Source organism: Poecilia mexicana, unplaced genomic scaffold, assembly GCF_051168715.1.
Source record: "Poecilia mexicana isolate PSO_F unplaced genomic scaffold, ASM5116871v1 scaffold_23, whole genome shotgun sequence".
NCBI lineage: Eukaryota > Metazoa > Chordata > Actinopteri > Cyprinodontiformes > Poeciliidae > Poecilia > Poecilia mexicana.
The window spans coordinates 5090006-5106565 of record NW_028263392.1 but is presented as its reverse complement, the minus strand read 5'-3'; the positions used below and the strand labels follow the sequence as shown (position 1 = coordinate 5106565).

Genomic DNA, 16560 nt, shown 5'->3' with positions numbered 1-16560 from the left:
TGACTGTTTTTCCTGTGGAAAGTTCCAGAAATGCAGACATCTAAGAAGTAATCTGATTGGTCAATGGTCTAGCATATAATTTGTGTCCTGATCTTGAAATAAGACAACACAAAAAGAAAACTAAACCAGATGTATAATTGATAACACAGAAAATTAGTTGTAAATCAACACATTCTTTCAAGAGAGTAGTTGTAACGAGACAAAATAGAAATTATTTGCAAGGCAACTTTATATTCATGTCATTAGAAGTGATCATAATAGAAAGCGGACCGCTTTTTTTTTTTTTTTTTTTTTTTGTCACGGCGTAGTGAGTCATCTCTCCGCAACGATCTTTGTTGACGTCTGTCTGATAATAGGCTACTTCGCAACCCGGAGTCGCCAAAAAACACAGACGCTGGACGCTCTTTGTTACGCAGGTCGTAACAAAGTTGTAATGAGTGTGTTTTTTATTTTGTTACTGCGACAACTAAAGACACCATGGAGAACCAAGACAAAATCATTTGCTCGGAGCTTTTTCAGAAGCAGAGAAAGGTAGAAGTTGTTCTCTATCCGGCTGTTCTTGCATGGAAGGAAATTGAGAAAAGCAGTAAGCGGAGCTCTGGGACCTCTGAATCAGGTAAGGAAAACACAAGGACATGACTGGAGAAACAGAATTATGTCTGTTTCTCAATACAAACAATACAAGTTTGTTCACTGAACAACATTGTATTTGTTCTGTGAAATTCAACTACAGCTTTTCGTCTTTCTAAATGGCAAACTGCTATTTGCAAAGCTGCATTTCCTCCACTTGGTTGACCTTCATTACATGTAACTACTGTTCCTCTAACAGGAAAAAAAAAAAGTCGTTTTTGCTTCCTATCTGGTTCACACACATGTAGAGTGAGAAAGAGTCAGGTCACATAACTGTTGTAACAAGGGCTTGTTATAACTGTCAAGACAGGCCACAGGTCTTTACAAGAAACTAGGGCTCTCTGTCATTCATTAACTCATTCATAAAACGTTAAGTGTGATTTTAAACCCCTCCAGTGAGGGCTTAAAAAAGAAGCTCCAATATGTTATCTATCATTAGTAAGTGTATTAAAAAATATCATATATATATATATATATATATATATATATATATATATATATATATATATATATATATATCAGAAAAGCTTAGATTTGAAAAGTATTTTATTTCAGGAAATAAAATAGCACCGCAGTGATAAAGCCTGCGTAATAATTGCCATTTTATTTCAGGAAATAAAATAGTACCGCAGTAATAAAGCCTGCATAATAATTGCATCTTTTTTCTTGTTTCCAGTGTTGTTTTGGACATCTGTCTTTAGTCAGTGAACTCCTTGCCAACACCCTAATCTTTAGCTCTCCCTACAGATTCACATCCAATTCAAGAGTTAGTATTACTTTCCAGTCAGAAGAAACATGCTGGTAAAACTCAAAGTTTACCTTAAATGTAATATTACCAGTGGTATAAATAATTTTGGGACTAACTGTACAGCACAGGAATAAACAATTGCTAAATAATTTACTAAATACATGATTAAATATGTGTTGATCCATATCTTGAATTTTTTAACTGTCATCCTAACTCATCAAAGTCAGTAGGTAGGGCTAACAGTGCTAGCCACAAGGTGATTGCTGCTCAGGATGTTCAATCAGATGTTTGTTACTATTTTTGATAGGTCAGGGTACCTCTATTGGTAATTTAATGATTAATTTAAGTGTAGGAAATGTGAAATAACAATAATAATATAATAATAAAAAGTTACTACAAAACCACTTTGAGGAAGAGAAATCTACAACATACGCTTTGTATTTATTTGCGCTGATGAAATCACCAGAGGGAAAATAATCCAGCCTATCAAATTTGAAGAAATTTGATTCAGAACATGTGAACAACAAGTTTAAAATGTCAAAATAACTAATCAGCTGCTGAGTGCCTTTTGTGATGTCATCAAAGCTTTGTTTCTGAGAGGGTACATTTTTATTTTCAGTAACATTTTTCATCTGAATAAAAAAAAAAATAGTAATCTAACCATGACGTGTTGTTGTGTAAGTTAATTTGATTGATTTTTCCCAAAGGAAAAAAAAAAAAAGGCTGGAAACTTTAAACTTGAATATGTACAAAAATACAAGTTTTGGTAGATTTTTTTTTTTAGCACATTTTTTGGGCAAATAACAAAACTGTTTTAATAGCCAGCTGCTGTTTCCCACTCTGCGCTAAACTCAGCATGCACAGGTTTAATGGTCTGATCCTTTAGTGTCTCTTTACTTTTAATGGGGATGGGAAACAGCCCCCCAAATGTTTCTGTCATTTCTATCAGGCAACTTCCACTTCATCGGGTCTTCCTATATCCCCCCGAGGCTAATGTTTGTTCACCTAAATGGCTTCCCCGCTCGGCAATTACTGTAGCATATCGAGTGGAGTGATTACAGCTGCCGCCGTACGCTTTGGTTCGAACCCAGCCCTTGACCTTCCACAAAGTGGTATCAAGTGCCCTATAATAACCTGCCATAAAGACTTCCATTTATTGAGTCAGCATTAGACGTGACTTCATCAAATCCTGCCAGTGATTGCAGGGACAAGAGCGGGTCAGTTTACACCAGATTTAGGGATCGAACACGGATGCTTCTCAGCCAATTAAAAAGTTTAAACGCCACTGATAAAAAAAATAATAATAATAAATATTCTCGTCTTTGCTCAAAGTCAAATAGCAAAAGGATTCTTGCATTTGATAGAATTTTTTTTTTCATCGATTAGCTTTATATATAAAGAGAACGTGGCAACAGGTGGATTTGTTTTTTCATCCTGAACTCTTTGCACTTAGCCAAACAGGAGCGGCTCAGTTTTCACTCGCAGCAGCTTTGCATATATTAATGAGCTTCACAAACTTCCCAGTCTTCTTCTTCCTGCAGGGCTTTTTCTGTGTTTACACTGGGAAAGTGTAGTAAACGTTCACTGCTGTCCTCTGCACAGTAATTCTAAAGGGGATCTTCATAGCATTTAAAAATATATATATAAAACATATATATAATCCTCTAAAAAAATTTTGACTGATCTATTATAGACACTGAATGGAATGCATACACACACACGCACACACACACACACACACACACTTCTTAGGCAGCATTATAGATGTTGCTGCTTGAGATTTAATCTGATCTTGATTATCACTCTGTTTAGATATGCTGAGAGAAAGAAGTGTGGAATAACATCGCTGGTTTTTGCTTGTATTGTTCACACACAAAAAACCACTTTCACTGAGATGGCACATCAAATGCTTTAAATATATCTGAAAAGTGTGGTGTGCATTTTGTTCAGCTCCCTTCTACTTTGATACCCTTAAACAAAATCCACAAAGCTCGTCTCCATGGCGCCACCAGGATGCTGCCACCATACTGGCCTAAATAGGATCCAACAAAAAAGTTGCTGTATAAAGTATTGACTCAGAGAGGGAACCCTGAGGCTAGCTAATTTGAAGGCATTTCATTTTACTGGATTTATGATTTATTTAAGGGGTTGAAATAAAAAATGGCATGTATGTTTTAGTTTCTAAAAAAAACAAAAAACTAAATCATGTATTATTTTTACTTCTCTTTAAAGATGTTAAAAGATAAAATTGCAATAAAACACATTGAAATTTAGGTTTGCAATGCAAAGCACTCTGTCTTAGTCCAGCTAAAAACTTTCAAATTATTATTCAATTGTTGTAGTTTTTCACATACACTAAATTGGTACAATAAAAAGGATAGTTTGGTGTAGATTTAATTTGTGAAACTGTTACCTTTGCATGTAGCCTTGATGCTCTGCTAACTGAATAATATCCTCTACGTTTCATGTATCAGTTTGTGTAAGATGCTCTCTTTCATCCCCACTCCATCCTTATCTCAGCCTATCCTCCTTTCTCATGCTCTTAAAAATGATGTAATCAAACTGCAACCAAAATCCAATAAGCCAAGTTTCCTGATTTAAACGCACGCTTTGGTCCAATTACAAAAACACATTTTACAATCAATAGTTTGCATCAGACAAACAAACGTTGCCTCATAACTTATCTGCTGCTGTTGAAACAGAACTAATGACCCGTTCGAAATGGTCTGCTGTGAAATTACTTTCCAGTGACGGTGTTTCACAAACGCTGCTTCTTTCCGTTCTCTGACTGCACTTGTTTATGATTACAGCGGTGGTGTCAAGTCACTCGGCAGGTGAGCAGGAATAACTGGATGGTGTTGCTTTCTTTTCAAACCTGAGCTCGCCGATCAAGTAAGCTACACCATCACACCCCGATTGGCGCGCTGCTACGCAGAATCAAGAGACAGCCGCTTTAGTCTCACTTGCACCTCCTTTTCTTGGAAGCAAAAGTTTCTATTATCCACAACACAGCCGGGTTGAGTCTTAAAATGAAGAAGGGCTACACAGAGAGCCAAACATAACCTACATGGGTTTTTGTGAATCATTTCTTAGGGTGTTTATTTTTATTTTTTAGCCTTTCTTCTACGTATTTGTGTTTCGATCCTGTGGTATTTAGAAAAAGAAACTGCAGGATTTCTAAATGTAACCGTACGGTCTGGACTACTTCTCAGGAACAAGTAATGTTCACTACTAGTCTCTAGATCCCACTTTTTTTTTTTTTTATAACCTGCCCTCCAAGAAATGTGTGCAAGACCATTGTGACAGTTCCAGTTTAAAACGTATAAATTTTATTTGTGTATACCGACCGTAAAGTTTACACAAATAGCCAACTTCTTATCATTTCCAGGTTTATTATTAACACTTATTTAGCTTGTACTGTTTTGTTCAAATTCCAAGAAACAAATATGCACCACGTCATATTTGTACCTCAGTGCAAAAGTGAGTTCCTAGAAATCCTGGTCTTCCTTTTAAAGTACATTACAGGAATTGGTTATGAGTCCAATGTAACAAGTTTTGTCTCTTGATGTCATATTTGGCAGCTCCTTTTCTTGGAAGCAAAGGCTTCTATTAAGGATATGAATTCTACTAAAAATAATGTTGGAAAAAACACTGGAAACTTATTTAAAAAAAGTCAAATGACAAGTTAAGGTGACCTCTAACAAGTCATCAATACACACCCTGCCAGATTGCTAAGGCACCGCGATAATCGTATCGCCAATCCACATTTTGAAGAAGAATTTGGAATATACCGATACGCTCCAACTTGTTCTAACTAGAACTTTCCACAAAGTGAACTTGAAGTTTCATTGCACCGCTAGCGACTGTTCTCCTGCTATACCTTCCTCCTTGGTTGTCCTTTCTTCTCCATCTGTTTGCCAAAGCGTTGGCTCAACAAACACCGCTGTGCCTGGGAGAAATCCGCATGTCTTGTTTGACAGCTCACTGCCATGTGTACCCAGGCAGATCTGTGCTTTGTAATCTAAAGCTGGTGCTCAATGCACAGGCCTGTCTGTGTGCTGAGAGATGGCTGCAGAGAGGAGGAGAGCGCGAAAGATGCAGGGAAATAAACAGTGCCAGGAAATGACAGCTGGGTATGGGGTAAATTGTGACGGTGTATGCCGGATCACTGGCAGCATTAAGGGATTTCCAGTTGCATTGATTGCAATTATTTACCTAAGACTAAGGCTGCAGGGGTTTGACCTCTGAAGCTAATTAAATCGACGCAATCATGTGTCTGTGGTTTGTTGTGTAGTTCTGAAACTTCAATCCGGCTCAGGGAAAGGTTTTTTTTTTTCTTCTAACAAAAAGAAAAAGAAAAAAAGGAGAGCGTTTTTCCGAACTACATAAGCAGGTTTATCAGTTTCGCACCCTCGGTTAAATCTTATCTCGTCCATCGCACTCGTGTTACGTGTCATTTGGAGTGCAAGATGCAAAAGTGGCGCAGGAGTGACATCAGCCTATGCAAACACCTACAGAAGCAAGTGAGCATTTCCTTAAGCTTGCAGCAGCTTGTCCTCTCACACATTGTCACTGCAAAACCACAGTAACAATAAAGGGATTACAAACTGATCCACTGTGTACTGGGAGGGGTGGCGAGAACAAGAGCAGAATGTGAATACGATGACAGCTTGTTGTTGTGAGAAGGAGAGGCCTGGGGAGCCCGTTGTCAGAAATATCATTATCATATGCATAAATATAAACATAAAATCACTTGCGCAAACATGGAAATCCTGCAGGTATGGTGTTCTTATCAAAATCAGTGTTGCTGATCTAAGTCTTTGATTTGTACCTCATTGTTTTTTTTGGGGGGGGGGTTTTCTGGGCTGATGAGACAACGTCTCTTGTTGGGCTTTTTAAACCCCCAGGTGTATGACAAGCAATTCAGATCTTACGTGAATGTGAAGCAATGTCTGTGGAATCCTGTCAGGTAGGATAGCACCTTGTTTTTGGGAAAGCAGGATGAGCTGGTATAATAAGCAGAATGCTGGCACTCTTGCAGTCACAAGTGCTTGTTAGAGGTACAATGCAGTCTCTGATCCCACAGGTTCTCATCAGGTTAGTCCTGACTGAAACTAGTGCTGTTATATTTATCAAATCAGGGGAAATATAATCCCTCATCACACAGTTGTTAGGTTATACTAATGCACGGCATCCTCAAACAAACAAATGCCATTTCCCATTGGTAATTCTCAGCACAAGAAAAATTACTCTTCAGAGAAACCTCAAGGATATTTTCCAAAAATTGCAATGGAAAGTGCATCATGGTTTGTTGTTCATTTAGGCACCAAAGCCACAGAACAGTCTAAAATGGCTGCAGATCTTTCAGCAGGATACTGCATCGTGCTACATAGCAGAAATAATTCAGGTCTCCTTTGACGTGCACGAGTTTGTAGGTGATGAATTATTGGATCAGGCATTTTTAGGGGACAAGTTAAAGATCTTACAGAAATCACAGCATACCTTCAAGAATCTCACAAAGTCTCTGCCTAAACAGGCCATATATGTTTTCACCGTTAAACAATAACCTACAGGCTACTAGAATTATTCAGTGGTCGTAATGTCATGATTAAGGGAGATTATTTGAAGATGTATGTAACATTTGGGAGAGGAGAAGCATCTGTCATGATGCATTGTTATGTCCAAGAAGCAGGATTGATTAGTCTAAAAAGCCACTGTCTTCTTGATCAGCAATTTATGTCATACAGACTGCATTCAGTCACCATGATAACTAATTGTTGTTAAGGTTGATGGGGTGGCAGTAGTTTCCACCACTTCCATTGCTGCTTCCACTTAGTCAAATAGTCTTCATAGTGTCAAGATAAAGATTCTCAGCATATCCAGTCCTTTGGTTAGCTAACGAAATAGCTATATTCACAAATATGGAGTCTACATAGAGCATTCTGTGCATCCCCACTCAGTCTCATCAGCTAAACTACCGTCACAGCACTTGGCAACGCATCTCATCCACCTTAGCAAGCCTAAAAGCAGTGCTGCACTCTGTACTAAATGAGTTTAATTGTGGTAAACTTTGAGATAAAATGTTTGTTTACCACTCCCAACGGTCTTGTCAATCTTGGTCTTTGGGTGATCCTCGCTTGAAGCTGACATATACCTCATTTGTTTTGCGTATGGTTGTTCTCAACAATTATTTACACCATCGATTAATGTACTCATTATGTTCTTGCTTGAACGTTTCATCTATAAAATGTCAGAGAAGTGTTAATTGTCTTGGGTAACTCAATACAAATGTCCTGTTTTGTCTAGAAAACAGTCCTGCACTACAAACGTGGTTCGATGTATGATGAATTCAGCTTGTGGAATGTTGAATATTTCTGGCATATTGATTGACTAAACTGGTGGAATACTTCACTGCTTGTACACATTTATTAATTCTTCACTAAGCAAAACGACTTTTCCAAATTGAACGATATTTTACGTTTACAAGGAGAAGAGATCAGTTAAAATGTAGGAGGTACAGACTTTGACAGACAACTGAAATAGTTCCTAAATGAATAGTTTCAACACCCACTGGCACTTTCTTGTGGACTATTTGAAATGTCACAGGAGAAATAAGAGGGTTTCGGTGTGCATAGTCATGCTACTATTGCAGCTTCAGAGAATTTAGGTCAACCTTAATAGGTGCATTATGCAGTGATGGATTCCCATGCCGTTCTACGCTAAGAGCAACAACTTAGTCCTAAGTTTCTGTTTCTGAACAATAGCCCTCCTCCTGAGCCAAGAACCTGAATTAGAGGACAGATAGTATTTCTACTCAAAGCGCACAAATCTAGGTGACCTCCTAAGCTTTATTACAGTCACACAAAGCTCAGCACTCCAATATTCGAGGAAATAATTATTGCCTGTAGGCCAGTGTCTGAAAGTTGAATTCACCATCTTTTGTAGCAGAAAGGCCTGGTCACCAAAAATTGAACGCTTTATTCTTCTAGTAATGACACACGTATATTTAAAAATGAGCCCCACTAATTTAGGCTTTCTGTGGCAAACGTCCACGCCTACTGCCCTATTATTATGTGAAGAGATATCCATTTGGAGTGCTACAAAATGAACTGTATTCGGTATTGTGGATGTAGTTTTAAGAATTCTGGATGAAAGTTTGAAGGAGTTTATTGAATAGTTCTCAAAGAACATCATTTCCTATCAAATCTGATTACGGGATCTGTGTCAGAAACCTGTGATGAAAGCTAATCCCACACACATGTAATCCATCTCATGTGCTTCCTGTTCACAGTGCTGGATGGAGAAACTAAATGATCCAGACTAAAGATTGTTATATTCACTCCCTACCAACATAAAGCTGTTCAAGGACTCTAAAGGTTTAGTGTTGCCATGACAGACAGAAATTGCTTACCTGTCTTCATTTTAGATCATTGTCCGAGTTTGACCTAATATCGGATGCCGTTAAAACGGCAGAACACCCAACGTGAAACGTGACACATTTCTCTTATCTGGGAAGCAAAACAGACACAAAAATGCAAATCTGACTGTTTTCTTGTTGGATAGTTCCCAGAGGTACACTTTAAAGTGGAGCAGCCAATAGGTGCAGTTCATGAAGCTTCATTTAAAACTGAATCATGGGCAGAATATTTGGGTACTCAGTAAATCTTGACTTCTGCTGGCAATCGGTTGCACAACACTTTATTTTGGGCTATCAGAGTACATGAATCACATTCTTCAGACTTTATTAGTAAAGAAAGAAAAACTAAATATCATCTACTTTACATTTAATTATGCACTACTTGGTGTTGAACTATAATGAAACATAGCAAAATTAAAATTTAAGCTTGAAACATGAATATGTTTTTGGATCTCTGCATTCAACCTCAATAAAAGTCTTTGTACTAAGAATGGTGCAGATTTGCAGCTGAAATCTGTTTTTCTCAATCAATTGAGAATATTTATCTGGATTTCCCAACATTATCCTTTCAGCTTTCAGAAGGAAAACTCAACTATGTTTGAATAAACTCATATTTGACTGATTTGGACCAGAGCTTCATATACATGATGGAAAGATCTATTTTTTTTCATCTCAATAGAAACTTAATATCAAAACAAAAAGTTTTCTATTTTCTCAGAATCCTTGCTAGTTACAAACAAAAAATATTGGAGGTAGATGTCTTATATAAACTATGCCAGTTCTCCCTGTGAGAAACATCTTGTGTCATTGGACAGTTGAAGCAAAAAAACCCCACAATGTTTGTTATTTTCCCCCACATCTTGAACATGCTCTAGACCAGGGGTCCCCAAACTACGGCCCGTGGGCCAGATCCGGCCCGCCTCCTCATTTGGTCCGGCCCCCTGAACAATACCAGAGAGCATTCAGTGTTTTTTTTTCATATATATGTGGATTTTTCTTCAACCACCAGGGGGGCTCTTGAGCAGATATGAAACTTAGTTTCCCTCAATGGAATATATACTAGTCAGTACCAGTCACCGTTTCGCTCACGTTTTTTTTCCATTTGCATTCTGGGTAAAAATCTATCTACAAACGCGAATATGTCATCGGCATTAATCCACCCCCCCAACAAATGTTTTCTAAGGTTTCTTTCTCGAAAAACTAAGACCGGCCCCCGACCAGAAAAGGGAACAGTTATGTGGCCCTCGCAGGAAAAAGTTTGGGGACCCCTGATATAGACATTTGAAAATAACGCCTTCCTCCCCCCAACCTCCTGAAAAGCTGACTTACAGAAATACCCCCTGCTACCAACTCCGAGCCCTGCGGTATGAATAGGCATCCCTCGTTGGCTCACTGCCAGTCCTCAGACTTTTTACAGTCACAAAGAAGAGAGTATGTCAGAGCCAAGCAGAGAGGATGTGGCTTGTACAGCCAGGGGCTTAGCATCTAGCTTAGGGACTACACTCAGCTGAAACCTGCAACCTTTGTGTGTGGGTCTGTGTTGTCATCTAACTGTGTGTGGACGAGATGATGCCTTTCAGTCACCATGTTTGTACAGTGGAGTCATTGGGGCATTCTAAGGATCTAAGGATACTGATTGCTTCCCCAGCTCACTTAAGGACAGAGATGTCAACAGAGAGCCTTACAAAGAAAGATGCAAGTTTAGATCTTCTACTGAGGTTTTTAGCATCAGTCATCAAAGATGTAGTACAAATAAAACAATGTAAAAATGGAATAGTTTTGTCTTCTAAGGATGCAATATTGTACCAAAGAGAATCAGGGTTTTGTTCTGTGGAAAACCGCTGAGGCTCCATATTGCCAAACGTGACCTCTGCTTGCTTTGTGCCTTAGTTTTCACTGATTCTGCTCTGGGATTTTACGTTGCCTACCACTTCAAAGATGAGTTAGTATCATTCACAATCGCTTTCACCTTGTTATTATACCGCTAGCAGTTGGCTGTGAAATATTTAATCGCGAGGAAACGATCAATGAGTTTCTAAGATCGACCCAGTTTCCACAAATGTTTAGTTCCTGGATTTTATATACCTGTGGTCATGAAAGTCACTGAAATACCTAAATTTAATGCATCAGTGAGGCTATACTTTTGGGCAGATTAATCTTATTTTATTTTTAGCAACAGTCAAAATAAAAAGAAGGTTTTCTGCTTAAAAAGGATACTTTATAAGCCATGTCTACATAAAGAATACATGCTGCTGCCGATGAGTTCTAGCAGTACTTTTCTCATAAAAAAAAACTAGACTTAATGTTCACATCTACATGCTGTACTAAAATCTGCATCCAAGTCAGAGCTTGGATCTGGTAGCGACGCTACACCAGAGCCGGGAGCATTTTATCTGCAAGTCAGAAAACAAAAGGACTAACTATGTTTTGTCATGGCAGATTGCTATTAACAATACAAACCAGTAATAATATGTTCATTTTAAGTGTTGAATTTACTAGGCGTAAAGATACAACCAATAAATCTGTCACTTTCACTATGTTTTATTTGTGCACAGCCATTTCGGAGTCTGAACTCAGTAAAATATGAATTAGACATTTTACTGCCTTCCATCAGGTGCTGTTTTTGGTGGGTCGTTTGCTCGGATGGTTGATATTACATTGTGGTCTCTGCTTTTTTCACCTATGCTGAAAGCACACTGTATGTAATTGGAAATATTTCCCCTCCAGCTACACCGATATATCAGTTATGTATCATCTTTTTTTTGCATAATAACAGCAAACATTTGGCACTCCCAAGCCATGAAACAAAGAAGCGCTAAGGCATTTGTTCAGAGCTAAAGGCCATCTGCATAGTTTAGAGCTTGAACATATTTCATGTGTTGTTGGAATGAAACTCTCATTTTTTTCTCTCTCTCCTTTTTGCTGAAATAAAGCCATCGCCCCCCCACATGCCCATAAGTCGTCCTCATATTTGTCAAAATGTGAATATCGGTGGCCATAAAGTTATTCATGCCTGCATGGCATATCACCTTTATTTGAGAAAGAAATGAAATCCCATTCTCAGGGACTCCCGGGAGAGGAATAATATGTTCTGCCTCTCTCCCATTCATTTCATCATATCTGCTGAATAAATTTGTACGAGAGGCCGTGTATATGCAATGCAGTTGAAGAGGTCAGTAAACCTGAAGTGGGTAAAACGTACTTGCATTAAAGTCCTCTTTGGAATTTGCTCTGTTATAAATGAATTTTCTGGACGTCTCAGTTTAAAAAGAAATTGTTCAAAGGTGGATTTTGCAGTTTTCGAGGCATCCACCTTATTGTGTTTTCTTTTTTTTTTTACTTTTGTTGCCGTACTGAAGCAGGTTTCCTGTACCTTCGCTGCTCTGGAGGACATGCCTTTTTAAATTTCTGCCTGAAAGTGAAAAAGAAGAAGAAAAAAAAGCAGATTAAGAATCTGTGATGTCTCATAACAGCCCTTTAATCCCCACCGTTCCGTCATCTACCAGGAGGTACCCGGTCCCACTCTGACCTGCAAATTCTGCTACTGACCAAGCCACTCAGACTAAAGCACCTTTTCTTTCCTCCAACCCCCAAGAGTTTTAAAACAAGCGTCTGACTCCCATTCCTGTGGGAAAAGAAGTACTGCCTGTAAACACTTTGAAGGTCTCTTGGGACTAAGTGGATTTATTTCTATTCAGTTCAGTGTTTGTGAAAGGAACCAAGTGTCTCTCAGAGTGAATTCAGCTTCTGGTGGGAATTTCTGATTCTCCAAATCATATACACATACTTTGGACGGCGAATTGCTTCATATTGTTGCAGTCGACTGTCCAAAGTTGCTACATGCTCATTCAGATGAATGTGGTTGCTACAAAGTCAGCTTGGTAGAAAACTTCTTACAAATATTGATAAGCTCAACATAACTGGATTGTTTCATAACTGTTAACAAGTTGGAATGTATGAGTAAAACTTATACAATCGAATTGACTGTATATTTTTGTATATCAACTAGCTCTCTCTGCCTTAAGGCACAAATTTGTTGCAAATTAGGGTTATGCAAATGAACTGAAATAAATGAAATGCAGAGAGTAATCAAGTATAGGCAAGATACTGACTGTTGATAAGTTAGCAGCTTTGAACCATTTTATAGCGCTATGCTAGATTTTTGAAACTAATAGGGTTCAAAGGTGATAAAATAACTCATCATATCTTGGTAATATAATATTACATCCGATCTAATCAAAGTATTTTCCATCTGGCTTATCACAATGTTACCTTATACCAGCTTTTGTTGACTCTGATGTCATTTTAGTACAGGTTAGCATGTTGCTTTATTTTAGCTAACTCACGTTAGCTCAGCATTCAACAAACTCATAAGCAAATGTCAAGTAACTGAAAAAGACTTCTTACATTACATTGGAGATAAAATTACTTTCAAACTGATCACACACTGGCTGAAATAAATGAATTACATTTACAAATAGCGAGGTAAATATCCATGTATTAATGCTAAAGTTTCACCCATGTTAACTTTTGTTGATCCGGTCATCTTTTCACAGATTAGTGTGACCGTTAAATCTTATTCTTTTCAGCCATCTGTCTTCGATTGCAGGTGACTTTGGTGTAACTGTAAGTAATCATCCAGTTAAAAATCAGAAATTCTGATTATAAAAAAATCAGTATTCTGATTTTTAACTGGATGATGTTGCACAGTGATTCAGCTATGAACTTAATCAAGAAACTCTTGATGTGGATTTGCTTGATGATTTTGACAAAATACAGTGCTTACACACAATTAGCTAACATCTGCACCCCTTGCAAAACACTTATAGCTGCCTATTTTAATAGTTGAAACACCAAATGACTGATATGCATGGTGAAACTATCTTAGCATGACTGCAGAAGCTAGCATATACAATCTTTCATGTCTACCCTCTTGGAAGTTCTGCCATCAGCACTGAGGAAAACAAGTGATTCTTTTGGACTAGCAGTCAGTAGCATGTTGGGTAGCATTCCGCCTAGATATTTCAGCTTCCAAAGCTGAATTTTCTTCAAATCTTTTAGCTATGAAAAGTTACATTTCACCAAAAATCTGCAACTAGGCAGTGCTCCATTGTACGCTAAGAATCTTCAGTCTTTAAGAGTCTTTGGATGTTTAGCATGCATCCCCACCAAAAAAAGTAATGTTCCCATTCCTAAGACTTGCCCTTTCACTCTTTTGTCGCATCAGTTTGTGTCACTACCAACTCCAGAAGGCATTTTCTAAGTAGACAGTTACTCCATTCATCATCTGTAGGACAGAATGTCTTTTCTTTACCACCACAAACTCATGAATCTGTGTACGTGTAACTTTTCTGGCTCTTATCATCAAGCTGCAGTCACCACCGAACTAAACTGTCAATTCAATCTCTCCACAGAACACGGCCAGACTGTTAAAGTGTGTGAAATTGTGGCAGTTCACAAGACAGAAGACGAAGCTGACGCACAACCCAGGAGCCATCCGAAGAGGATAAACCAGCCCTCTCAGCAGTATCCCCATGCATTCACAGGTGCAGCAGTTACACTACTCTACAAGTTCGGGAATAGTTTTAAAGTTTAAAGTTTTGGGGAAAATGAGAACTAGTACTACTTACACTGACATGGACTAATTTTCACAAAACTGTGATGCCACATTTTGCTGAAGCTTATCTTCAAAGGCATGTCCCATCCCTCAAAATTCTGGTTATGCAACAAATTCACAAAATACTTTTCAGACTCTCTCCAACATCCCTGCTGCACATACGAGCCGCGAGAAATGATTTGGACTGTGGCTCCTCCTTGAAAGGCCGACTCTTATCTGATGAGAGAAATATTCAGTGCGATGATTTGACATTGAAATGCTTAGTGAGTAAATCTGCTGCCAAAAGTGCTTAGTGAGGGAATTCCTGCTCCTTAATGTAAATATTTCAGTAATGCTTTTTTCTTCTTCTTCCTCGGTACAACCATGCCTCACTTTGCTGACTTCCTCCTCATTTCCGCACCTCCCCACGTCTTCTTATCTCACTCATTCACTAAAATCTGTGGCAGACCAAGTTGATTGGGATACAGCTAAGGTTCATTTACAGGGCAAGGTTCCACTGCAGCAAAGCCTTGGAGTAATGATCAGTGAGAAAAAATAAAAACACAAGAAAAACGTAACACTTAGTAAACTCCAGGTTGTGAGCCATGATGGGTACTTCCATTACAAATGTGCAAAAATCTTTGTTTATATTCTGCAAATGTTGAAAAAACACAATTGCTGTGTTTCCAATAAAGTAGAAGCAAATGAAAATCACATGTGAATAAGCTTGTTCATATGATAGGTCATTAAAATTAGTCATGAGATATATTCACAATTCATCTATCAGTCATCAGAGACATCTGCTTCTTATTCAGGCGTTGGAGCAACGAGCTTCTTATACTTGGGAGCAATTACATCTGCAGCGTTTTGCAGAAAATGTAGTTGGCGATTTTAAAGAGCTGTGGATTCAACACACAAGTTTTTTATGAACTATGCAATGCCAAAATGGCTCTGGTGAAGCCATTGTCTGAGAAAAAACAACTACTTCCTGTCATCTTCTTTGTCGTTTCCACCAGTAGTAACATTGTTCATCACGTGACTCGTGTGATGCGAAAAAACTGTTTCCATTGCAGTTTTCCAAAACACGCTCATTTCGATACGGCTGAGAAACCTCCTCCTTTTTCGCAAATTCAGTTTTGCAATTTCAATTTGCACAACTTTATGACGATGGCAGCGCAGCTAGCGATTCCAACATTAGAAAGCACTTTTAGGATATCGGAGGGGGATTTTTATTTTCATCTTTTACATTTTTTTCTCTCTGTAGAAACTGTTCTTGTTGTCTTTGCAGTTTCATACGTGAGGAGGACCCGGCAACACCTGTGGCGTTGCGCCGACGTCACCTTTCACTGCGCCGACCAGCAGATCTGCGAGCAGTGGGTCCAAGTCATCAACGAGCAGCTGTCATTACTTAGTAGGTGCTACTTAATACTGCAGATATGGGGGATGCACTCTGAACCGACTGGATGCTCAATATGCATCTGTGTGTCATAAATGAATCATGAATGATCCAAACTGACTGTTAAGCTGCTATCAGCACAGATAGGGGCAAATAAACTCAAGCAGAAGAATGTTAAGTAACAGGTTAAAGTGCAAAGCCCGTTTCACACTCGGACAGCTGTTGATTAACCTGGCAGAAACTGAGCAGGACGCCGTCTGGGTTTTGTCCAAAATGTCTTGTGACAGAAATCTGGCTAGGTAACATTGACCTACCAATTAAACACTAATTGACACACTGAACCACCTAAACTCACATTAGGGATGGGTGGGCGGCGGCTTGATTTAGATTATGATCAGGAAAACACAACAGAGTCGTACAGTAAACAGTACCGCAGTGCAAACCTTCGTTTGGATTGCTGCAGTATTTTCTTAATGTGCGTCTTAGAACAAGTAAAGGTTTTGATTCAGTACACTTTGATACAGTCCCTAGAAAAGGTCGTCATACCCTTTCAGTATTTTTGTAATTTCTCATATTAAAGCCACAAATAAACCCAATGTAAGGGATTTTATGTATCAGCACAAAATAGCGTGGGACTAAAGAAGAAAGATGGTTTTTACAATCAGATTACAGAGAATATCTAAACTTTGACTTCAATTTTCAAGTCTTGGATCAGATTCTTAGCTGGAATTAGATCTGAACTTTGACCAGACCACTCTAAGACTCTAAAAAGA

General features: G+C 38.5%; 1 protein-coding gene across 2 annotated transcripts in view; it reads left to right on the top strand.

Moving 5' to 3' along the window:
• The first annotated feature begins 288 nt into the window (after positions 1-288).
• Positions 289-16560, top strand: part of cerk (ceramide kinase) — a 40766-nt gene continuing 24494 nt past the window's right edge. Inside the window, exons 1-4 of one of the 2 annotated variants that reach the window (XM_088003482.1) lie at positions 289-616; positions 4189-4212; positions 14210-14341; positions 15680-15802. In XM_088003482.1, coding sequence (XP_087859608.1) covers positions 478-616; positions 4189-4212; positions 14210-14341; positions 15680-15802 — 418 coding nt within the window. In that variant the 5' untranslated portion in view covers positions 289-477. The remainder of the gene's footprint in view (positions 617-4188; positions 4213-14209; positions 14342-15679; positions 15803-16560) is intronic. The other variant, XM_015002794.2, reaches the window with a different exon arrangement.